Source organism: Rhipicephalus sanguineus, chromosome 4, assembly GCF_013339695.2.
Source record: "Rhipicephalus sanguineus isolate Rsan-2018 chromosome 4, BIME_Rsan_1.4, whole genome shotgun sequence".
NCBI classification, from domain to species: Eukaryota; Metazoa; Arthropoda; class Arachnida; order Ixodida; family Ixodidae; genus Rhipicephalus; species Rhipicephalus sanguineus.
Window position 1 is genome coordinate 116,807,746 of NC_051179.1, and position 26,331 is coordinate 116,834,076.

Genomic DNA, 26,331 nt, shown 5'->3' on the forward strand with positions numbered 1-26,331 from the left:
CCGAAACACAAGCCGGCAGTGCATTCTTGTGTGAAGGTGGACTCTCCCCATTGGCCAAGGCTCTATTGTACTTGCACCAAGAGCTAGCACCCTCGGGGCACTTTGAGTGCTTTGGTGCATCATCTGTCGATGTCATGTGCAGCAGTGTAGCTTCGACTGCCCTCTTCATAGCTGGCACGTCATTGATATTGCTCCTCAGGGCATATCCGTAGTAATTCGCGATCTTCTTGATCTTCTCTTGTGTGAGCTTTCCTCTACCCCCAAGAGACTCACCCTGAGCCTTCTTTTTGTCCACAATGTTCCGTAAAGCTGCACCCATTCGCTTGTGGACATGGTTGATGCAGTCCTTTTTGTCTATTTGGATAAAGCCGTACACCTCGGCTTCGGACAAGGCATGAAAAGTGCGGATGTCTCCATCAGAGAGCACAGTCGTGTAGCGCAGACCATGCTTGGCCCAGGACCTCTGAAACATGGTCAGCGCAGCCTCTACTTCCATGCGGCCAGAGTTGCATTCGATGTTTCGTTGGCACTCGTGGGTTGCCAGCCAGTCGGTGTACCCTTCGTCTTGCGGCTGTGGTCCCAGGGCACAGCCGAGACAAAAGTTTGAGTAAACAACATGGTCAATTACAAGGCCAGTGTAGAGCTCAATGATGCAGCCCACACCTATGTGTGAGCTCCGACCTCGCGTCATCCATGAGCCGTCAAACACAACATCGATGTTCCCTATGGGGTTCAAGAAGTCTGTATACAGCTCTTTTATTACTGCCACACTAGCAGCTTCACTTTCAGTCGCTGTGTTTTCGCAGGCTTTCACTAAACTTTTTAGGTGTCGCTGAAACGTCTTGTGGTGCAAGCCTCGGTGCGAAAGGTTCATACACGCACAAAAGTCTGAAAGGGCAGTAACACCTTTGCCTATCATCTGTATCCCCTTCATGGCCCTCATGTTGACTTCGAAGGGAGTGATGGTGGCAGTTCCGCTCACTCTCGGAGAAGAAAATTGCTTCTTCTCGAAATCACAACTGCTGCAAGAAAAAATAAGCTTTACCGCAAGGCCGTACTCCTTGTCCGTTGCCTTCCTCACGCTGAGACTTTTTGCGTCACATTTGTCGCACTTCGCTTGTGCAAAAAAGTTATTCAAAACTTTCATATCGACGAGCAAAAAATCGGTCCCGGCGTCACCGGTCTGGCACTCCGCGCTGACTCCAAGAAGGTCGAACTTGCGCTGGGTAGCCGACTTTCCAGACAGAACGGTCTTCGTTTGCGCCGATCTCTCAACTCGCTGCGCCTGCTCCGCCGTTGAGTAGTACGCGGCATCAACCCGAAGTGTTTCGTTAGTCGAACTTGGTCCCACGGTGTCGTCAGTTGAAGTTCCCGGCAGATCCAAAGGGTCCGGCCGCGACTCCAACTCCGCTGCCGACGGTGCACTTGTAGCCGGCGCCTTCTTGTTCCAAGCCCGTTTTTTGCGGCTTCCAAAAGCTCGTTGCGTCGATGGTTTCAGACGAGAGTCTCCAGGCATCTCGATCGCGTGGAAAAACTACCGGCACAAAGTGGAAACACGGTCCGTCGAGAAACACGCACGATCGCAAAAGCAGGCGCACACAAACGGACAGCCACGGCGGAGAACCCAACACAAAGAAAAAAAAATTGACGTGTCGGTCGCGCCAGCCAATGGGAGACTCGGAAAGGCGCGCTTGAAAAGCGCGCCGTGTGAGAGCCAATCAGTGGCCTGGAAACGACCTTGAGAAAACCCGCGACGGCGGCCGTTCTGCTTGAGCGACGCCATTTTGAGATGGCGCAAAATGTGCACAAAGAGAACAGCTTCAAATCTAGCCCAAGATGGCGGCGCTCGGCCCGCTGCAACGCTCATGGCGCGCGCGGGAAGTTCGAACAAATTTCGTCCTTTTGGGGACATTTTAGTGCTGCCGGGGTGCTTTGAAAGCCGATTTTATCGCGTTTCCCGACCGAATTTAGCGTTAGCAATTTGAGAGTAGGTGCTCAGAAGTACAAACGCCTCGAAAATAAGCTTTGCGAAAAATCGATTTTTTGACCATTTTTGGCCGTTCCAAGACCCGCGTCTCCCCTGAAACCTTTTTCGTGAAGCTTTGCTGTAAAAAAATCTTCTGCTTCTGTTTTCGCCAGTCTCGCACGCACGTTTTCGGAACTCTGAACGACCGCAATGCGGCCCGATTTCCATCCGTCTCTGCACATGTAATAACTATTATTTTAAATGCGGCAACGCGGTGCACTTGAGTCTTTGGAGTTGGCACTTCCATGCCGTCGATGCGAACGCAGAACGGGATGACAATCTCATCACACGTACGAACTGAAACAATAATGGCACAAATGGCCAAGGCGCGTAGGAGGCGGCCATTTTGAAATGCCGATGGCAATACAATAACCAGTTCTTTTTTGGTTTTTTTTCGGTACTCGATTCTAACGCGCATGCGATTTTTGGACTCGTTTTACCGGAAAAAAGGTGCGCGTTAGATTCGAGTAAATACGGTATCAGGATTCTACTGTAGACATAAACTTTGACTGCAACGAAGTCCCACGACAACAGACTTTTTCACACGTCAGATCAATTTCGTTGAAGTGGGATTTGACTGCATTCATATTCTATTATATGATGCCCGGATCATACAATGGTTTTGCATGGTCTCCTCAAAGTCGTATAGTTTGGGTTCAACTGTATATTGAGGCTTGACTTGGGTTTGCTTCATTTAACCTCCACCAAATGTAATGCAAGTGAACAACCAGGTGCACCAGCGTTTTCCAAACCTGTCTGCCGATCTTGAAGTGATCTGCAAGTGGCAGACAGGCATGCTGCAAACTATGATGTAAACTATCAACTATCAAGTGCTGGTGCACGTGGCTGTTGGCAAGCCTGCATGCTGAATGCTGACCGACAAATCCTCACCAGGGTCCATTGCTTCCTTCGGGGCATGCCAAATTAGTCATGATGTGTGCTCACCGGATGGGGAGCCAACAGGCTGCAGACGGAAGAGAAGGCAGGCCGCAGCCAAGCCTTCACATACTGGTCCAGGTTGCAACGGCTGCGCCAAGGCTCGTTCTACAGCCTTCAGTACTAAACCTAGAACTGGCTCCACTTGCTTGCAGCCTGGCATACCTGGGTAGACGACAGAGCACAAAGCAAATTGTGGCCACTTGTAAAGCAAAAATGTTGGTCTGGTTATTCCTCCTGAGATTTTGACCAAAACTTTCAAACAGTACCAAATTGCATTCATAGAAAGATGCCACAAAGAAATGCCCAGCTAATGTAGGATACAGTTTCTCCCGCATGCCTAAGCGGAGCATTACAACTAAGTTCCTCCAGCCAATGGTACTGCCTTAATTGCGTTACATTTTCTCTCTCAAAACCGACACAAGCAGTACTTGCAAAACAGTGATGCCCTCACATCTCCTGCATACTTCTAGGACTTTATGCAAAAAGAGACAGGTGGGTTCTGGTGAAATCTCAGTGAGTATGGCAAGTGGATGAAACTAGCATGAAAGAGCCCTTGCCTTGCCAAGACTGGTCACACACGCCACTGTGCTTACCGTGAAATGCCGAGATCATGCACTGCAGGTATCCGTAGCGTACAGCCGATGTAGCTGTCTTCTGCTCCATGCCCTCCTGCAAAGAGATGACAAAGAATCATCGGCTAACTCTATGAGTACTCCCACGCATAGCATGCCTTATTTCAATAACAGCCAGTTACCTATGTCAGCATCAGCCATCTCCACATGGCACCTAAAATTTGTGCAATACTTAGCAGTAAAGAAAAGCACAAGCTATGCAATTGGTAAGGTCAAACAGTCTCACCGAGCAAGACTACGAACTTACTGGCCAAAACCTAACCTATCCACAGCAAAATTGGGCATGCAAAGTGAATTATCGATCCAATTAGGTTTTCCAGGGTGACTACTCTCTTGCACATCCCTCTCGAGTCGTACAAACATGATACTGGATTTCAGTGCTTTTCGTTTCCATGTCTTAACAAAGCAGATTTCCCAGGCACATCACAGCCATAAAATTTTTAATGACATCTCATCTGGTGCATTTATCACGCACAAAATAAAAGCTGCACCGTTTTTGCTACATGTACACTTCAAATAGTTTTGTATCAATTATTAATTCTTACACCCTAAATACGACTTGTGCTGCTTCAGTATCCCTTGCAGGCGACGCATAGTCTGCTTGAAGCTTTTGCATTCGCATCTTTATACGCCCTTGCACCGCAGTAAACAACTGCACACTAATAAACACATTGAATACAGTCACCGACTGTTCATTCGGACGCGGTGGGAACCGCCGAAAAGACCGAATAATTGAGAATCCGAACAAAAGGATTGACCATAAAAAAAGCACCTTTACAGGCCCAGTCACCAGAAAAACTTGTCAATTTGCGTCTGCACAAATGCACGCTTACGCGCAACCAAGTCTGCATGTATTTCAGCCAGTGTTTGGCCATCGCTGTAGGTTGACAACAGCACTGTTGGGACTGCGCTAAATATGGTTGTGGGCTGTGCTGGTGGGCGGCGCATCGTCATCGGAGTCACTGTCCCCCTGCGCTGGTTCGAGGACCCAACCTTGCCATCGTCCAACGCGGCGAAAACTCCCGAGCAACTTTGAATTGCAGTCGTCGTCCTCTGCCTTACACCTGGGGAATAATCGCTGCTTTTTTAGTCATCGTCAGTGTAATGTAGTTGCCGCGATTCTTCATTAGTACCGATGGGGCAGATCTAACGGGTGGCATCAGAGCCATTTCAGCAGAATCAGGCCTCGCGTGCGAAACAGCACCAAGCAAACAAACAAGAGAGCGAAACCGGCAAAGCGTGAGGCGCAGATCACCCTCAAATGCCGTACCGAGCTGACTCCGAGTGTGGCTTGGCTTGGCAATCGATGGACACTCAACTGGGTAAAGCCAAAAGGCAACCATTACACGTAGCCAACAAACACAGCCTTCGAGATCGGTAATTGTAATTTCTGCGTGTATTTTGACACTGGCACAACCTTCAGCCACAGCCAGTGCAACCTTTCAGTGCTGGCAACCTAGGAAAGTATTGTAAACATTGCTGACAGTATGTCATGGCGTTCGAAGTCGCACTCGATCAGGCAGCCGGAGTGCGAAATATTGAACGGCGCACTGTGGGGCGTCCGAATTTTCGATCATGAGTTTACATTACTTCAATGGGACGAGTGACAGTGCCGCAGAGGTGTCCGAATTTTCGGCATCCGAATCAACTGTCAAAAACTGTATTTTGAATGAGTGTTTCTTGAGAGTTGTTACTTGACATTTAGAAGAGCCACGATGCATCCCAACGGCACAGCAAGCAAGTTGAACCTTGTTTGATCTAACTGTCCTTGCTGACAAGAATTATCGTGTACATAAGCTCAGACCTCAGGATGAGTTAACAGCCTACACACTTTACAAGACCTATGTACAACAGATTTTCAGATACAGTATAACCTCATTACAACAGACCTTCATAGCCAAGAGGATTTTTGTCTGTTGTAAAGGGAGTATGCAAAATCCAAGTACTGTTACAACAGATTTTTATGTAAACACTGAATGGGTCTGTTATAACCGGACAGAATTATGAGTCACAAACATGGTCCTATTTTTAACGGGGGCCAAAAAAAATGCGATTTTTGGAAAATCGCATTTTCAGTTTCTGTAGCCCATTTTCCCTATCTGATTCCAAAATATCTTCACTGAAAACTACGTAGAAGTGCTATAAAAAATTTTTTTGCGTCTGCCGACTTGGTGAAAACTGCGGAAATAGCAAAACCAAACAAACAAAAACAGCGTTTTTCAATATTATAGCTCGGCAACGACGCAACCGGGCACCATCACTTTGGGCTCCTCGTAAAGAGCATTTCTCCTTGTTCAAGTTCTCCGTTTCAGCTAGCTCCTCCATTCAGTACCAAGCGTACAAAAAGCACATGTTTGAAGTTCAATTCGAGGCCTCCGATTGGCTGCTTCTGCCGTGATGCTCGCTTTGGGTTCGTCGTCTGCTGTTTGTGCGTCGCGAGGACGTGGCTGTCGAAAATTGCGTAACTTAGTGACGCGTTCGTACTCGTTCTGTGTTCACGGGTCGACGATAATTTAGAACGCTTTAGTTAGGCAGCTGCAAGCGGAAGCTTAATCATCAGATTACAATAGCGCGCTGCACTCATCGCGAACACCGCAGACGTGCGACTGTAATAGCGTTGACTCGTTGGACCCGCTATTAGAGGTTCTTATCAGCACTTCGGAGCTTATGACGAAGACCACCGCGGGACAACTCTTTGTACTCACAGTCGAGCATGACGTACTTTGAAACATCGGGCACCGCGGCCATGCACATCGCAAGCGAGCTTTCTACTTGATGTCGTGGCTAGGCCTAACTCCGCTTACGGTGCCGATGTACGAGACAAACCCGAACTTTGCGGGCAAGAACATTGCACTAGCGGACATGCGAAAGCAAAGAAGCCGCAATCTCCTTCATCGCAAGCAACGAATCACATCGCTCGCTGGCTCCTCGGAACCGCGGATGGGCATTTTGTGCATCGGCAGCGGACCCCCTGGCCAAGCTCGCCGCGCAGTGACCGCTCGGAAAAGCGGTGGCAGCGGCTAGCAATTTCGCGCGTCAGCGTCCCAAAACGCAACACCGTGCATGCTGCGCGCCAATTTTTGTCGCTACAGCTAGGCGTAGCTGATCACTGACAGACCGGAGATCGGCGGCCTTCGTTCAAATGCGTCGATATCCGCGGCGCGCTGTTCCAGTCCCGAAAGTATGCTAAGCGATGTTTGAAGTCGGAAGTTATTGAGTTTGGTATGTCCGTGGCAGAAAAGTCCGCTCTAAAGGAGTCCTGACCGGCTTGCTGACCAGACATTTTAGTCAATTATATCCGAATGCCCATTGTACCAGAGTCCGTTGTAAACGAAGCTCAATCAATGGAACAAATACAGAGGTCAGCATAACACCGCAAATTGGTATGTAATATCCGAATGTCTGTTGTAAACAGATCCGTTGTAACGAGGTTATACAGTCGAACCTCGATATATCGAACGGCACGGCGATCGCGAAATAGTTCGATATATCCAGAATTCGATATAAAAAATCACGTAAAAAATGCGTCAAGAACTTGTGGAAAACAACCAACGAACCAATCGTGGTGCAGTAAATACTCACTTGAAGATTCAAACAAAGTATTTATTGTGTTGGCTTAAAATACTGAAAAAGAGTAGCCTGCTTTTTGTTGGCAATGGCGTGTTTGACGACTGCGTCCTCAACATAGTCCAGGCGATCCACAAGTGAAAGGCCGGTGCCTTCAATCGCGCTGCAGTGGCGGCGCGCAAGGGCCAAAGCGGCTACGACCTCAGCTGATGTCGGGAGCGGGGCACCATCAGCGCTTGCGGGATCCACCTCGGCAGCGTCTTCATTCGGCTGCTCAGCGGTAGCTTCGGCGACGATCTCTACATCCGTTAGCTCCGCCGTTGTACCAGTGCTGTCGTCACCTCCAACGAAGTCTTCGATGCACATGCTTTGCGGCTCCGCACCAACAAAGCTCTCCAGCTTGCTCCACGTTTCGGCGAGCTCGCTTTCTTCATCTGCGCATGCCAACTCAGCTTCCTCGGATTCTTCCACTGATGCTTCGTCAGTGCGTCCACCGAAGCCCGCATGCCGAAAGCAGTTGGCTATCGTAGACTGCTTGACGTTTTCCACGACGCCTTGAGCATTTGGATGGCGCCCAAAAGATCGATCTTCAGATCTTGGCCCATCCGGAGTCTTACAAGCAAAATGTCGATCAGCCGACGCTTGTAGATAGACTTAAATGTGCGGATAATGCCCTGGTCCAACGGTTGGAGCTTCGAAGTGGTGTTGGGCGGCAGAAATACCACTTCGATGTTGCTCAGCTGGGCATCGGTGTGGTGTGCCGTGCAGTTACCGACGATAAGGCATACCTTCCGTCCCTGACGCACCAGGTCCGAATCCCACGCCTTCAGCCTGGATTGCTTCCAGTTTTGCTGCAAAAGTCAGGGTCGTCCGTTTCTTCGCGTCTGCAGCCATCGCTACACACACCACAACGCGCGGCAGGCCTAACACACGAGCACAACAACGACCGATGCGACGGATGCCTGGCGATACTATCAAGGAGGAGTTGGTGCAACAAGTGCAGTGCGTCATTGCTGCAAGGCTGCGGCGTGCGTATGCCGCTACGTTCAAGTGGCGCACTCGGCGCCATCGATGTGTGCAGCAGTCGTAAACGCCCACCGCGCTACCGCTATTTTCGAGAGTTGCGGGAAAGCTCGCCGCCTGTCAACGGAGCGCGGCGGGAAAGCTCGCCGCCTGTCAATGGAGCGCGGGCGGTTTGGGGTGGCCGAGTTCGATATATCCATTATACGTCAAACTTCGTTCGAAATAAAAAATTAAAAATGCATGCGATTTCCCACGTGATATAGGAAACCGTTCGATATAGGCAATAATTCGATATGTCCGTGTTCGATTATATCGAGGGTTGACTGTACTGTAGTACACTAGACTGTGTGTAGATAGTAACTGGTTCCTTCCATACAAAGTGTCTCAGGCATTCTGGTGACCATCTCAGATTTTCGTGAAAAAGATTGCACCTATCTACTGTCTAGCACAGAGCATTCTGTCAAACTATTTTGCCTGAAAAATATTTCCTCGTCACATGGTGAACTTTTAAATTTCACTTATCCGTGTGACACATGGTCCCACAATGAATAACAAAATTGTTTCTCGGCATAAGAAAAGAAAACCTCACCAGTAGAGGGTGATAACTGGTCCTAAATATGCAAAGGCTTTATTTATTGACAAATGTGGTGCAGCTTTTTAATTTTTTTTTTTTGCATACGTGATCAGTCTTGAGAAAATTGGACAGAATGACAATTTTTTTTACGACAAAAATGCCGTAGATTTTGTTCACAGTGCACTGTTCTAGATATGCACTCCACAGTAAAACACTTCTGAATAAAATACGTCTGCCAAGTGGTACAGTGGTTACGGTGCTCGGCTGCTGACCCAAAGGTTATGGGTTCGAGAAAAGCTGGGATGCAGGATGACGTCACCAGCTAGCCTCCTCAAGCCAGCCTCCTCTGACACAATTCCCTTTCTCCGAGGCCTCTCTGCGCAGTAGCGAGGCCTCGCAATGCTCCGAGACAATAGTTTTGCGCATGCACTGGGTTGCCCGGGATACAGAGATCTGCTGCAAGTTGAGCCTCCGCACACAAGAGCTGAATATAAAAACAACAGGGGACTCCTGGTTTAAGTAGGTTCGCTTGATGTTTTTCTTTTTTTTTTTTTTGCGGTCATAGGTTGACTTTAGGACGTAAGAAGTGGATCTATAGCATAGGTTTACATAGGGTAGCCTCTTCGCAGAGGAACTTCATACCCCAAGGACGTCAGTGATGGGCCGACTACTGACAGTGGTGCATATTATAAAATGGAACTGTGGTTGCTCCGAGCAGAAGGCAAAGATTTGTTAATGCTGCAACATTTTAAAAGGAAATTGAAAAATTCGAAGGTGGAACCGTGCTGCACCTGAAGCTAGCTACCAGCATCATTTCGGAGCAGGCAACGCCAGCCGATTAATCCCCTTCGAACGACCTTGAATTGACGGGCCTCTGTCGATAGTGCATCTGCCATGAAGCTGAATAGCTCGACAAAAGCTGCATCGGCACTGTGCATGGCTTCGGGGCTTATCGGAACGCATGCGTGAGCACTGTTTTGTCTCCTGAATACTGTTTCACCATGGTTGAGACTACGGTGTGCCCTTAGATCAGGCTGCACATGTTTTGGCATGCCAATGGGCAACGGTGAAACTTCTGGTAATAGATGATGCTAAATCAAAGATTTCGGCACAGCTTGGTGCAATTTGTGTAGATCTTATCAGGATGGCACAGTAAATCCCCTTCTAGTGCACTCTGGCATAGGAGTGGAATCACTGAATTAACCCAGTTTGAATCATCAAGGTATTAAGGTAATTGTACATAAATAGAACAGAGAGTGGGCTATAATGGCATGCAATACCAACAACAGATGGCGGCTGCCACCATCCTGAAGACAAAGTTAGCAAAACCAAGGCCATTGTTGTAGCTGTCACCTGCCATTAATGTTGGCCTGAAGATAAAATTACGTGTTTTGAAGCAGCTCGGGTGCACTTTAGGGTATTTTTACAGCGTCGGCACACTTGGAAAAGCTATATCGCCTACTACAGTCGAACCCACTTATAGCGATCCCAGATATAATGATCTGTTGGTTATAACGACCATATTTCGGTGTACTTACAATTTTCCTATGCTACCCATTGAAGCTGCGTCCACATATTTAAAGCAAACATTTTTCAAAGCTTCCTATTTTTACAACGAACACTTCAGACACGGTTGCAGTAAAATATGGCGCATACGAAGCGAAAAAAGGTTAAAGCGGGCCTTCTAAAGCATGAAAGGTGCGCTCATGCGTGCCCCGCTCCAGTCTAATGGTGACGAAGATACCCTAGATCGGCGAGCACCGCATGCTGATTTCAGGTGCTGCAAGCGAAGTCGCTCACTTTCCTGGCATTCCTTTAGTGGCAGAATGGCAGTGACAAATAAATGAAAAAAAAAAAAAGAAATAGGAGGCAGCATGAAGCCACGTGCTCAGCTTTCGCATGGCAACCTTTTCTGGCACAGTTCTCTGCAGCTATGACCACCTACGATGAACCTATGCCTTGGAATGCGAGAAGCCATAAAATGCAATAAGCGATGACAGCCAATAACTTTTCGGCGCTTAAAAGTTCACTGTGCCGACACCACAATGTGCCCCAAAATGTCTTTCGTCTTTTCAGTAATGGCAGAGACCGGCCGATCAATGATTATGACTTCCGCCGATTGTGGCGATTCCTTCACGGAGAAGCATCAGAAGAGAGCAAAGGCGACGTGGCGGCTGGCGATGAATGTGCCTTAAGACTTATCGCCGACAACCTTATCACAGTCATCCGCAGCTATCGGCTCAGCTGCACATGTGGCATACACTGTTCGGATTGACGGTGGTACAAGCAGTACTAGCGCACGATGCTGCCATTTGCAAGCTCGCCGCCGCCGCACCGTGTGAGGTAAAGTGCTCATCACTTCATAGAAAGAGAAGCAGCTCGCTGGTGCTGAGTGGCATGGGCACCGAGAACATTGATGCACTGACAGCGAGTGTATATTACTGCATTTTTTATTAGGCGACAACCCAAGCACGTCACGCCTGTCGTGCAGGGCCGTCAGCATCGCGGAGACTTAGAGTGCACATTGCGTGCAAAATGCTCGTCTTTGCCACATTGAACGAACAGGCTACTCACCACAGTGCACAGTCCAAAGTGAAGCGGGCACGAAGAGCGCACAAATGTGCGTAATACAGCAAGCGGCCTGGCAATGATGGCATGAGCCGAGTAGGCGACACGTTGCATGCAACCTGCCAGGGATGATCGGCTCCACGTGGCGGTACCGCTGTTCAGTGAAACGGTCGGTTCACTGCAAAGGCTGTTTCACTCGTGCACGCAGTGGGCGTCGCTTCACAGCGCGAAAAGGCCTAATTTCTCACAGGAGGGGCTTTTAGCACTTTTCAATAAAAATGCGCAGAAAAAAAAAAGTGGCTTGGTCGCTAAGTGCATGTTTTTCAGGGCGAGTCCATTTACAACGAACTAATGATATAACGACCAGTTTTCGTGGCACTTTCGAGTTCGTTATAAACGAGTTCGACTGTAATATGCGTTGTGCTATGTTTTGATAGCAAATGCAACCAGTGTGCTACAGTCACTGTCCACAAAAATGTGTGAATTCCACTTATTGGCTGATAAATAGGTTCAGATGTGCCATGTACCTTGAAGCCGGTGACAAGAAAACTGGGTGGTTCCTGTGTGAATCGTGAGCACCACTTGGACATCATCTTGAGTGTCAGCAGCAAGGTGCCTTCATGTACTGCACAAAAACAAACAAATGAATAAATACAAGACCACAGTAAAATACACTTATGCCTTGATATAAAAAAGCTACTAAAATTAGGAATTTGCATTGTTATATTGAAAATTCTAGTGTAATTTTAACTTTTTTTTCAACGTAAGGGTACCACAATGGATGTCCCCTAACAGGACAGTATGAAAAAGTGATCAAAATAACAAATACAAATCAATTTTGTTCAACCCGAGAGCCAGCGACAACTTCAGCGTGATGTTACACCGACAAAGTTCTCCTCATAGTGGCCGTACTGCTTGCATAAAGCCAATGGAAACGCAGGTCCATAGCACTGTGGCAATCAGTGCAAGCAAAGCTATCACACCCGTACCACCACCACAAGTTGACAATCAATACCTTCAGTACACTGTAAAACAAAACTGATTATTAGGGGAGTATTTATGGCCCCCAACTATAATTGTCATCTGGCCTGCTCGCGTTTCCTTTCTTGAAAACCCCGCTCCCGCCACTTTCCTATCAGGAATGCTATGTCATGCTGATAGCGGGCACGCCACTCATGACCCGGAAGTGCAAGGACCACGGTGATAATGCGAGAAAAGTACGCAAGGTAAATGACAAATACTCTATTTTTTTATTGGAGTGTACTGTCCAAAGTGGCAAAACATTCAGTTCTCCATTCACCAAGCTAAGCCACTTGCACTAAGACCGATGAATGCGCAACATCAAAACCTGTCACACGCCACGAAAGCTTTAGGACTGGTACAATCCAAGTGATGCACGTGCAGTGACAAGACACACTCACCCTCAGCCTTGAGGACAGCCAGGAGGTGCTGCAGAGCGATCTCGCTCAGCCGTTGAATGTGGGAGGCCCCAGTCACCACATGGCAGCTCACCTCGCCAATGGCGGTCAAAACGCTTAGTCTCTGCTCGGTCGTGGTCAGCTTCCCCTCGGAGCCTGCAAGTTTGGAGAGAGGAAACCATCAAATGCGCCATAAAGCTTGTTGTTAAAAAATGAAAAAAGAGAAACAAATTTAGAAATCCAGTGCTTATTTTAGGATTAATTCTGCTCTAATCCAAGGCTAATTTTGTGGTTAATTTAGAGCTAATGTCGTTCTTGTGTAGGTCTTGGTGAAGTTCTAAATCCTGCACAGCAGCTCCACTACCGTGAAACTTGACGTAATGCATAGTGCAGGCAACCCAGGGCAACCATTTTTTTGGCAATCGCGTACTTGCTGAGGCGGTAGTGCGCCCTTTTGTGCGCCGTGGGTATCAGCCGACGTTTCAGAAGTGTTTTTCGCAATTTTACGTAAATTGTTGTGAGTAATTCTTCGTTATTTCTTAAGTTTTCTTAAGTTAAGTTATTTAGACCTCGGTTTATTTGCACTAGTTTTGAGCATTGTTAGCCTTGTTTTAGGCCTCTACTGACCACTCCGTGACCATGCAACAGACAGTGGATGGATGACAAGCTGAGCCCTTAAAGTGAGGTTTATTTACATTACTGTGCAAAGCAACTGTACCATTAGCTATGTCCACTGAATTGCTACTGTGATTCAGCCATCACCGTTAATGTAACAAGGCTAGGCTTGCGCGAATATTCGAGCACTTCAAATATTCAAACGAATATTACAGTATTCGAATTCGCTTCGAAACGAATTTAAATTCTTGGAAATTTCGAAGTATTCGAAATGAACGAATAGACAGATATAAACCGCTTGTAACCCCCTGTAAAGGTGCTTTCACTGCAGTGGAGGTGTGCTATACCGTGAATACACCTTCAGATCAGATCAGTTAAGGGGGGAAGCGGGTCTTTGAGACCGAAAATCAGAAAAAAAAATCGAAATTTTTGAAAATGTTTTATTTGGATTCTACCGCTACTGATGCATAACCTCGCCAATTTTCATGCGTCTTAGATCAGTATTTTAGCCGTGACAGCATTCTATGTGCCATTAGCGAGCTAAACTTTTAGCGATAACGCGTAAAAAATGGGCCTATTCAGCGCCGCGCTGTTGCCGCTCTACTGTTCCCTACGGCAGCCATCTTGGTCGCATTCGAAAGAGCCGCGCTTTTTCTTGAATATCCCGCCGCCCTTGTTTCTGTCCACTCAGAATTCACGTAGAAAATCCGCGCCAAAAAAAGGTCCCTCCGCGTGAGCCTATTGGCACAGTGAGCCCACGGGACTAAATAACGCCTTCCGATTCGTCGGGCCTCCCGCGCTGTCTGCTGCAGCGCACGCAAAGCGGCAAGTTGATGTCACCGTAGTATAACTGTGTTGTTCTCGTCGATTTACATCCGTAAAGTTCTACCCCGCGCAAGCTGGCAAGAAATCGGAGCAGGCGTTTTTGATCATCCTCAACAAAGACTGCAAGTTGCGGCGGCTTACTGGCACGGCGCCAAGCGAGCTAGACGAAGTGCACCGCAGCCGCCGGGAGTGAATTAGGCCTACGCTCTTGGCCGCGTTTTGGAACTTTGATCGTGGCACCATATCGTGGCGAAGCCGAATCGAAAGTTGCGCAGCACTCATAAATAATAAAAAAAAAAAGCGAGATCATGGCTCGGGTGCATCAGAAGCGCATCCAGCGGAGGATGGCGTGGTGGCGGAACGCGATTCATCGGTCGAAATGCCGACTTCACCTGTGTCGGCGGCCGCCTCGACGACGTCAGTGATAGGCAGCGTGGTAGAAGGATCGACACGACGTTTTTGACTGGCGCCGATCGTGCGCAACAGCAGATACAGACTGAAGATAAAATCTCCAGCTTATCAGCAACTTCCGCTAGTGAGCACAAGTTGCGGACGCGCGCAACAGCGTGCGAGGGCTCTGACCCGTCGGCAGCCAACTACGGGATCGTTGACTTCTCCGCAATCAACAAGCTGCTTTAAAGGACATGCAATGGGGCCGTTTCGATTGGAAACTGCGATAAACTACTCTCCTGGTGTCTTCTAAGGCATTTATTGTGCAAGTAAAGCACTTTTACTTGTGTAGCGCCTCCTTGAAGATACAGAGCTTTGTTTTTTGCTTTTTTCTCAGTTTCAATTTTTTGGCCACCTTTCATTCTTTTAACGAGCGTTTCTCAGCTTTGGTACACTCGATTTTGATCATTATTGTATTATTGTATTAAAGCTGGATGTTTAGTGAGTGCAACAAAGTGTCATATGTTACTATAGAAAAGCGTAAATTTTTACAAGAGAGAAACAACAAAAATATATTTCTCGGTAATCGAATGGCGAACTTTGAAGCTTCATAACTTTTGTTGTAGGAAAGCTAGAACCATAAAATTTGCTTTTTGCACTCTTTGATAACTGTAGAATGCAATGACATTTAATTCAGCGGGATCCGAGTAGCCAATTTATTAAAAAAGGTGATTAAACATGAAATTTTAAGTAATGATTAATTAAAACAATAGTCGTAATGGCTACATAAAAAGTGAGTTCATATTTGATATTTACACTGTAAATACATGATCACCGAAGTTTCATCATCCTAACTTAAATAAAAGATGCTTTATGTCAAAGTGCCTCTCCCCCCTTAACTTTATTGATTGCCCTGCGAATTGGTGGGATGGGCCTGGATCCCGCTAGGCTTCGGCCAAGGGTTGCTGGCCCTTGGCGGCTCCTCGGCTCGCTGGACGGCCCAGAGTTGCTGCTCCAGGTCTGAGCTGAGCAACGCAGATCCCAGCGCGCGCGGAGGCTGTCGCTGTTTAAGGCTGCATCACAGCTATTGTTTATTATATATGGACATCCCCATACTATGTGCTCTAAGGTGGCTCTAGAGTCACAATGTACACTTGTCTGTCGTGTATAAGTCTGGGTGTATTACATGCATGATAGCTGGACTCAGGTAGGATAGGGTTTGTAACTGCCGCCATTCCAGACTTAATTTCGGGTGAGGCGGTGGGAATGTACGCCTCTGCAATCTATGGTGTACTGTAATTTCGTGAAATGTGGTCATTCTATCTTCCCACTCCACTCATCGGTATTCCCTGAGACGGCACTAATCGATGCTCGGTCTGTAAGCCCTTGAGCCATGCGGTGCGCCGCCTCATTGCTACCTTCTGATAGTGTGTGAGCGGGTGTCCATATCAGATGGACACTTTTTTCTTGATTATTACAGAGTTTTAGAATTTGAAGTGCCTCTGGGGAGATTCGGGCGTTTGCAAAGTTTTCGCGAATACACCTTTTCAGAAGAAATTTGCACTGCCGCGAAGCCCCACTTCAAGTTTAAATGAACATACGGTAAAACCTCGTTAATTCAAAATCACTGGGACTGTGAAAAATCTAATTAAGCGGGTTTTCGAATTAACCGAAATACAAAAAGCAGGATGCAAGGAACTTTGAATTACTGGAAGTAATCAGAGGGGTTTGCTGTGCCTGCTATTTGCAGCTACAAGGGTTATGTTTTCCAGCAATACCTGGTCCCAATTTTGCCGCTAAACGGGGAAACGGCGAGCCTGGCTGCTGCCAGCGCAAGAAAAAAAAAAAAGAAAGGAAAAAAACGGTCTCGTGGTCAACCGAAATGCACGCCTAGAAAAGTCGTGCTTCGCTGCAACACAGTGGTGACACGCGGGCAGCGTGTCACCTGCTCCTCGCAGCGTCAGCGCGTCATGATGCGACATTCGGCCATTCTTTCTGTTAAAATAAATAATTTAATAACGACCAGTGTGACGGAATTCGCGATGTGTTCTGGGTGGAAAGATGATCATTGAAGTTTTCGAACTGAGTTTTCGAAGCAGGCGTTGCAGGCAGGCACTCCGCCAGCAGTGCAAGTGCGCAAATTGCCGGAACAACGCCAATAGGAGGTTCGCATACATCGCGAGTTCCGTCAGACCACCCTTTATTAATTTCTATATTTTCCCAGAAAGAATGGGTAAATCATGACGCGCTGACGTTGAGAGAAGCATGCATCATGCTGCCCATGCATCACCGCTGTGTTGCAGTGAAGCACATCTTCTTTTCCGCAGGCGCACATTTCAGCTCACCACGAGACCGACTTTTGTTTGGTTTTTTTCTTGAACTGGCAGCAGCGAGGCTGGGATGCTTCACATGTCACCCATTAGTATCGCTACACTGCATTGCCTTGTGGCTCCTAAGGGACATCGTTTCTGTGGATTTGCAGAACGATGAATCGGGATCAGGAATTGGCACATGGCACCCAAAGTTTTTTAATTAACCGGACTGGTACTGACCACGGCTTCAAATTATCCACCAAAATTTACATTGCAAAATACGGGGCTGCAGAAATCCTTCTAATTATGTGGGATTTCGAAATAACCGAGTTCGAATTAATGAGGTTTTACTGTATTACCCTCACATAGATACATCATTTTTTAAGTTTAAAAGCTCATTATACCGGCTTATATGCTCTAAGTATAGTAAATTTTCAAACGTAACATATTTTACAGGTTATCACTTGCATTCTACCGAAAGTCAAATCCTGCTACTACTCAAAGTTGCTTCCACTTCCCTTTGAACCAAAAAGAATGATATATGCATATGCCTTGTTTCAACTTTAAAAATATTGTGCTGGTTAGTTGGGTCATGACAAATATGCTCATTTTTCTTTATATTATGTGACACAAGCTATTCCAATTCACTTCGAAATTCACTTTGACCAAACCACTATTCGCTTCGAATTCGCTTGGGACCTAAAATTCACTGTTCGCACAAGCCTATGCAATATCAACTAGACAAAGCTAAGAAAAAGACAACATACAGAACACATCGGCGCAATGTGCTGTGGCCTGTGTCTTTCTTAGCAGTGTCCAGTTTTTTCTTGTTTTCTTTTTTTTTTGCTGATTGCGCAAAAAACGATGGTCATGTTTAACCAACTAGCCCATTGTCAGGTTTTTTTTTTTCCAGAGAAAGCTTGGGAAACCCTCTTGCAGGTATGGACTGACCGTTGAGGACCCCCACGAGGTGCTTGATCAGTGCCTCGAGGGCTTCCTGCGAACCGCACTGGTGAGCCAGGTTCCTCAGGGCCACCACTGCCCCCTGGCGACAGGACTCGTCCTTGGCCACCAGGTGCTCTGAAGGGGGGGAGGAGGAAGGGCAACAATGGCGAGATTTAGTACTGCGTACGCAGCATCCGTTATGTGAAGCAATGTTGTTATGCCATGCTTCAAACAGAGCGCATGCAGAAAACCTTTCTCCATGGGTGCTATGCAAAATGCAGCACTATCACGCAACCAACGCCATTACGGACACAACAAACACAGTACTAAACCTGGCAAATGACTGGCACTTAGTGGCACTTAGTGATGCAATATTTCCATAATGCTTCAAACCATGAAAAAACAAATTTTAAGGAAAGGCTGGTGCTTTTAATGGCATTGTTCAGAAGACTGAAAGAATATCCTTAATCTTCTTAATGTATGAAAGACAAAATAGCAGTACACAAGTGTGCATGTCATCAATGGTTTTCAAAACTTTCGTTGAGATGTTGACATGCTACCCACCTTAAGATTTTTTAATGCCTAGAGCCATCAGGCTTCTTTTGTTTTTGAGCTTTCATACGGATTGAACTGGATACGAAATGGAGCCCTGCCAGTATGGGCAGCTGCTCAGTGAATATCCAGTCTATGCACAGTTAACATTTTTATAAAGAGCAATCAAGACAATAGGTAACAACTAGGGGTGTGCGAATATTCGAAATTTCGAATATTTTTCGAATAGTGTTTGATATTCGATTCGATTCGCACTGAAATTTTACTATTCGAACTATTCGAACTTGCCAAAGACAAATGCAGTCAACGTCCGGTTGAAAGTGACCCCTTCAGATTTTCAATATGCTTCACCTCATTACACTCACGTATTGCGGCAAAGCTGCCTTTCAAGCTCCGTTACGGTCGAACTTAGCCAAGAGACAAAGTCCGGTTGAAAGTGGTCCCTATATTTTCAATATGCTTCACCTCATCACAACCCCGTATTGCGGCAAAGCTGCCTTTCAAGCTCCGTTACGGTCGAACTTGGGCAAGAGACAGTCAACGTCTGATTGAAAGTGGTCCCTAGATTTTCAATATGCTTCACCTCATCACACCCCCGTATTGCGGCAAAGCTGCCTTTCAAGCTCAGCTACGGTCGCAAATGTATCAACTCAAGAAAACGCTGGTTCCAATATGGAGATGAAAGATGTGGCAGAGTTGGGGGCTGAATTATGCTGTTTTGGACCTGAAATTTGGGCAGGAAGTCCGAAAAATCGGACGCCAAAGCTTTTTAGCATCCAAAATTTCAGATGTTCTTATATATCGACGTCTACAAGGCAGATTTGGAACTCCGGACTTGAAGAGAGCACACCATCAGTTGAACTTCCACAGAAGTTGAAAGAGAAGGAGAGGCTGAGGAAATGGCATCTCTGCCTATCACGTGTAAAGCGTTGTCGGCAACACTTTGGTTGCACCAAACCATGTACACAAATACAATTTGGCCTCTACATTGCCTCATTCTTGATAAGAAAGACAACTATGAAATATGACCCCACCAGCGCTTCATCAACCTAGCGAAAAGAAACACTTTCATGTTGCTATCTCACAAGCACATACTTAGGGATTCTCTGCAACTTTTCTGTAATTTCACTTCGAATTATTCAAAAATTTTTGAGAAATATTGAAAATTATTCGAAATTATTCGATTCGATTCGCACTCAATCTTTATTATTCGAATTCGCTTCGCACCCAAAATTTTGCTATTCGCACAGCTCTAGTAACACCAATCACTTAGCATCAGCACCATAATCAGCAGCTTTAATTTGAATTTCTTACTTTGGTATCTAGAAAAATCCAACAGACAATCAGACCAAGGAAAGCATGGGGGACAGTACTTGTTGTCTTTAACTGTAGTGTAGTAATTATGGCGTAAACTGAAATGAATTAAAGTGAATGAAAAATGACACTTTCCGTCGGTGGGATCCTAAAGCACAACCTTCAAGTTACACGTTCGATGCTGTACTAATTGAGCCATGACGGAAGGCACTTCCCCGTCCACTTCGTTGGGCCGCATAATTCGAAGGTTGTGGACCAGTGGAAAGGGTGATATTTCGTCCACTTTAATGCAGTTGAATTACTTTATTATTACGCTGCATTTAAAGACAACGATTAATGGCCCTTATGCTATCCCTGGCCCAACTGTCGGTTGGATTCATTTGGTTGTGTCTAACAAAGAAACGAGCCCCTCAATAAAACTCTCCTTCTTTGGCATCTGGCTTGCACACAACATTTTTTTCTGGCTTTGGTTGCATAAGAACAGAGAATATTCACAGAGTTCCTGATCACACTGGCAGATAACTACAGAGTATCAGCATCTTTATTCCATGCACCGGTCGCTCAACAGAGATGGAGGCGAATAAAGCAGCGTAAGGGCTGAAAGCAGAGTCGAGTCATCAGGAGGTAAGCGAAAGAAAAAAAAAGTGGGAGAATGCAGAGTGACAGCATGTGGGGGAATGAAACGAATGAGAGGACAAGGCGTTGTGAAGACAGCACTAACATGGAAGCGGACTTGTCACCAAGCATCAATAAATGACTTGGCACAATTCGATGGGCATTTTTGAGTGCCGCGTGAATCAAGCAGGACGTGCATCAACACTGGCACGTCCTGCTTTTGCTTCTAAAATGGGTAGTTTACCCTATGAGTGCCTCTGTACCTCAGAAAGCAGACTACGTAGTAAATATCAAGCAGCATTTGTCAAGAAATTCAAGAGTTTTCAAAAAGAAAAAAAAACTATTCTATGACTTTCAAGCACCTTTAAATGTAGGTTTCATTTCAAGGCTATCAAAGACCGGCATACACCCCGTACAGAGATGTGAGAAGAAAAAAGGGTAAACGGCAAAAGCATTCCCTAGTCCTACAATAGGTGAACAGGACTACTCACGTGCCAGGCTTTTTCCAAGTTCACCCAGGTAAGGGCTGAGCTCCAGAGTGACTCCCTGTAGCACATGCGCCACACCTGCATCACACAGATGGGAAAATCGTCATCAGCCAAGGTTTACGATTACCCACTGCAACAGCAGCTCCTGTCAATCACCCACTGGGTATGTGGACCATTCACATTATTAAAAGCTACCAAGAAACTGCGCCTGGCAAGGGCACAAACTGGTACTATTTAGCCTCCTAACCTCTGAAAGCTCCAAGTATTTTTTACGCAAGCACAATAAATCCTACTAGAGCAGCAGTCGCAAGGAGCTTGTGTCATGAATATTAAATGCCCAGGGCAAATGAGGATCGCTGGAACACACACAGCACTACATATTCTCAGTCATGACAAAAGCTAAGTGACGCCACTGCAAAGAAAAAGTAAACAGGCAGTGCATGCAGTCAAAGTTCCATAAATAACACTGCCACTTCACGTTGGCAAGCAATACCCTTCAAGCTGTGCATTGATCAAACACAAAATGCCCCTGCGTCCTCAACCATTACGAAATTTTAAGCAAATTTCATTTCTATGAAGCATCGACACAGTGAAAAATTACATCAACTTGCTGTCTAGCTGGCTTGCAATAAAGAAGATTCTCTCTAGAATAAAATGTCACCAGACGTGCGAAAAAAATACATGGTACAGCATAGACCGCTTATAACGTAAGTCGCCGGAGTCGCGAATATCCGCACTATAAGCGGTACCGCACTATAACCAAAACAACATTTTTGAAAGGTTGCACGTGTACAAAACATGACCAACAGGCAGGCGCGCGATTCCGGACTATCGCGGCATGCGACTGGGGCGTAAGTTTGCATCTGCTTACATTTGAAAATGTTGAACTGTTAGCGTCCGCGGACCTGCGGTGCCGACATAACGAACGCGGAAAAAATGCGCCGTCATGGGAAGCCGCCGCGGTAACACACTGCGCGTCCGCGATGTCGAAAACGGTGGCGACAACAAACCACCACTCGAGTGTTTCACACGCACGCCCGCGTTTTCGTAAATATGTAAGTCACCCCTTCTAATGCAACAATTGCAAAATGTTTCACTGACTCGGCACCAAACCGCAACTTCTGTAGTCCGCGGCCGCCGACATGGCAGCTAGCGATCGTTAGGCCTAGCGTGCGCGTTGCAACTTGGCATGCCACCGCGAGAAGCTTGCCCTAGGCAACACGGAGATCGGGTAGTAGAAGAGATCGCACTCGCGAGCTAAACCGAGGGCATCACGCGTGAAACGAAGTTTCGGTTCGCGATCGGGAGAACAGCCGCGGCAACTATCCTGAAAAGTCTTTCAAGCTTGTAAGTCCGCCTGTTGGTGGCAAAGGCGAAAGCTCAATGCGCGTCTCAAAGCATTGTTACTTGCGGGGGAATCGAGGTTGCACGCGCGATATCTGCGCTCTACGACGAAGCAACGACGAAGCGCGCATGGCAAGCGGCCCGGAAGGGGGCAAAGCTTCTCCGTCGGCCGCGCAACCGCTCCCCCTCCTCACACCACCGCACTGCGCCGGGCTGCTCCCTTTTTTTTTCTCCCCCCGCTCCTTGTTCGTTCGTTCCGCGACCCCTCCTCCTTTGTAATGCCGTCTCCGCTCTCTTCCCCCGCCGGCGATCTCCGCTGAGAAGCACGCTCGCACCCTCGCATCTTTGAGAATGTTCCGGCTAGCCGCATTATAACCGTCTTTCATCTCGGGGTCTGCACAATAAGCGGTATGCGTATACATGGAGTTCTATGGGAGAGTAAGCGGGAGTCAGAAAAAGACCGCATTATAGCCGGTACTGCACTGTAAGCGGTTACGTTATAAGTGGTCTGAGCTGTCAGTTACCAGCTGACATAATTGAAGGGCATTTATAAGATGGTCTGATGTTCCGAGAATGTCTGAGCCACTGCAACTACTGCAAGAACTGTACACAGTAATTTCTCATTAGACAATTAACTAAACGCCCTCACATATATATGAAACATATAAAAAGGTCGACGATTGTTCGCTTAACTATTTTTGGGCACCCAGCTGTTTCCCCTCTAGAAGGCTGTTTCTCTCTTGGCCAATGTTTACCACTTTTTCATTTTTCATAGAGCAACAAGCTGCATGCACACAATGAGCAAGGATTTCGTTAAATCATAACTGTGGCACAAGGTAACTTAAATGAATTGCAAAATATAATACATGGTTTTTAATACAGCTGAGACTACAAGATCAAATACAGTTAAACATCTATATAAAGAAGTTCGTAAAGATCAGCAATTTACACGGTTCACGGGTGCAACAGGCGAAATAGAATTTGGAGCAATTTTTGGAGCAGCAAAATGTTGCTTTTGAAGCACAATAATCCAACTTTGGAGGAGGATACAAAAATTTTAAACCTGAATTTTTTTTAGCACGAAATCCCGAATTTGGAACAGTATAACAAAGAAGGCTTACTTTTAGAAAAAGAAAACAAAAATACGTAAAAAAACATTAAAAATCAGCCAACTCATGCACGGTGCACATGAACATTGCTATTTCAATAAAAGCAGTGTGTTGAGCCACCCCACTGTGAAAACAATGACTAAGTCCATATTAACATTTGCAGGGCCTGTCAAATAATTCGACAGGCACTGCAAATGCTAATGTGGACCTGCGAACCTGGCAACCTCAAAACTCAGGAGATTCGTAAAGCAGGAGCAAGCGGGGGTGGAGAAAAAAGAAAACTGGCTAACGTTTTCGTCTATTCGCGTCTCAAGGCCACAGAAACGCCATACACAGCAGCTCCAAATGACCTCCAATAATTTTTTAGATGTTGGCGATTATACTAGAACTCGTAATTACACGGTGCGTGCATGAACGAGTAATTAAGGAACAAAATGTGCTGTGTCCCTGACAGCTAGTACTAACAGCCCCTTCAAAACCTCAGTACACTTTTCCGCAGGACACCAGTGTACCGCGGCAAAAAGTGGCTTAAAAAGCGTTCTGCACGCAATAAAACAGGCGTAAGGAAATTTGAGAATCGCTGTGCTTTTTTATTGTGATAGCAATTATATGGACACTATCAATGGATTTTTACCGTTATGTCCCGTATAAAGTCCAAATTGACAACATCACCCCACGCATAGTATGGTCTACTGCGGGTAAAAGTGCGCAAGTGCGGCTGAAGCAGAGATCAAACAAGCCAGCCCATCTCCGTCGCTCGGAGGGCACATGCGATAACATCACTCCGCTCGGGAGGCCTGCCATCAAAGCAGTGAGAAAACGCCTCGCCCTTCTTGAACGAGCATGAAAAGACGCAAGAGGGGTGGGGGGTGTCGCTCCAGCAGCAACTTTGAACTTTGATTGTAAGGGCGCGGTCGTGATCGCTGGCGCGTGCGCTATCTCAGCGGCCATCAGCGGGCGGCTCGTATACCCTTCTACGTGCTGCGCTCTCAATGCGAAGACACTGTGCAGAAAGAGCATCTTTCCCTGGAGTGGCTGTATTCTCTTACACCAACGTTTCGTAGAGTTAAGCGAGATCGGTTACAAAAGCGTTTGCTGCCAGCCTCACTTCGTATAACATTACAATTTGTTGCTATTGCATTCACTGCTTCGTCCTTGCGGTGAAACTGACTTTTTTGTTCTTTTGCGTGAAGGTTAGGGTGAGGGTCTGCGCATCTGTATTGGATGATGATGCTCACACTGCAGATGACCAACGCGGCCTCCATTTCTCGCTAAAATTTGCACAACTGAAAAAATTTTGAAGCTGGTCGGGCATTTTGGCACAGCGTGGCACTACTTCAACAAATTTCAGTTTTGGCTCAACTTGGTGCAAAAATAAAGAATTGTATCAAATTGGTGCAATTGGCGCAGCTGTAGCACCCCTGTTGGTTTTATCAAAACCTTGTTACACTGAAACTGAACCTTTTCTGCAAAGTATAATCTTCGAAGGATTCCTTTTTTAATAGATGCTGCCGCAAGGAAGTTCGAATAATATAGCCGTACGAAAAAAATCAATAATATAAAAAATGTTCATTAAGCATGACATCTGGCTGCCACGACTTGACGCCCCGCTGGCAAAGTTTTCTTCACAGTGGCTATGTGTCACGCGTAAAGCCAAAACAAATGCAGGTCTAACACACTATGGTAATGTGAGTTAAGCGAAGCTATTGTGCCTATTCTGCCACTGTGGCTTGTCATCACTGAACGAAACCACTTGCTCTCTATCGCTCCGATAAATGCACAACATTGAATGTAGTCACAAGCCGCAAAACAGGCCCATAGGCAGGGGGGGCGTTCCCCCTCCCCCATTTTTATGACACATGGTGTTTTACCGAAAATAATGAAAATAGGCGCCCAAAAAAATTTCTGGCTACCGGCCTGCCGGAACAACAAAAGAGCTGTGGTACAAAATTGCATGGGAGCAAGGCGACAATCTGACCTACGGCCTCTCCGTTTATGGTGGCCACGTTTTGTATTTTTCTACATTGTGCGTGCATATGTCTGAAGAACGGAGCAAAGTCTGATATGGCATCGCAAATTTCAGTCACCACAGTGCATTCAGCAAGTCTTGCAAGTCAACTTTATCACAGAACCCCAACATAATTTTTAGAGCTCGTAGCAGTGCGAGTGGTAACTGCGAGCAGCTCCAAAAATGTTGTCTTTGACCATTAAGTCTTTGACATGTAAGCCATTTTCTATAGCATTGTTTGCCTAGTTTGAGACATCAACATGAAGTACATCTACACAAAAAAACAACATTAAGCTAACCAACGTGTCTGCTGGCTGGCATCAAAATACAGTCAACGTCCGATTTTTCGGACTCCCTAGGGACCGCGAAATCGTCTGAAAAACCAGGCAGTCCAAAAAAACAAATTCATGCTTTTTTATTCCGCTCAAGCGGTCAAATCGCCACAGCCCTGTCCGAAATAGCTTTAATGCCTCCCAGTACACTTATCAGGCATTTTGCTGCGCGTCCAGGCTCTCGCAAGTACATTAGGTAGCTGCCGCGAACCCGGCTTACGTGCCAACTGCCACTTGCAAATTTGCGTCTCGTGATGAGCGCCGCTGATACTAGCAAAACACGGAATAGAATACGGCTCTCTCACATGGAGCGTTTGGAAACGATGACGCGGAACACAAAGACTGTGTAGGAAGAGTGGACGACTCGTCCGGCTTTCCCTGATGCGTTTGCGCACGTAAACGATACGCACACGCATTGCCGAATCTCTGCCGATACGCAGCATTTGCTGCTGTGTGAAGCCAATCGTTTCTAGTTGTGTGCAGCACATCGCCAACTAAGCTGACGCCGTCACTGTACTCTCGCTGTACCGTAGGCAGCATTTGTCACGAAAGGGTTCGTGATGACCATTCCGTTCCTGACCGAATACGGAGCGGCAGTGGCGAGCTGGTTTCGTTCGTGAAGGCAACACGTCTGTGCGGCGCACTTGCGGTCTCGCACAAAGAGGCAGCATGAATGGCGGCGCGGCGCGTTTGGGTTCTCGCCTGTTAATGCGTACAGTACGCATGCAACTGCGC

The 26,331-nt window shown here is 46.7% G+C and overlaps 1 protein-coding gene across 1 annotated transcript in view; it reads right to left on the reverse strand.

The window, feature by feature from the left end:
* LOC119390613 (eIF-2-alpha kinase activator GCN1-like) overlaps positions 1-26,331 on the reverse strand; it is a 298,045-nt gene that overhangs the window by 244,126 nt on the left and 27,588 nt on the right. The window contains 6 exon segments of the mRNA XM_049415316.1: positions 2,972-3,127; positions 3,559-3,634; positions 11,857-11,954; positions 12,751-12,903; positions 17,841-17,969; positions 20,807-20,881. Of these exon segments, the coding sequence (XP_049271273.1) occupies positions 2,972-3,127; positions 3,559-3,634; positions 11,857-11,954; positions 12,751-12,903; positions 17,841-17,969; positions 20,807-20,881 (687 nt within the window).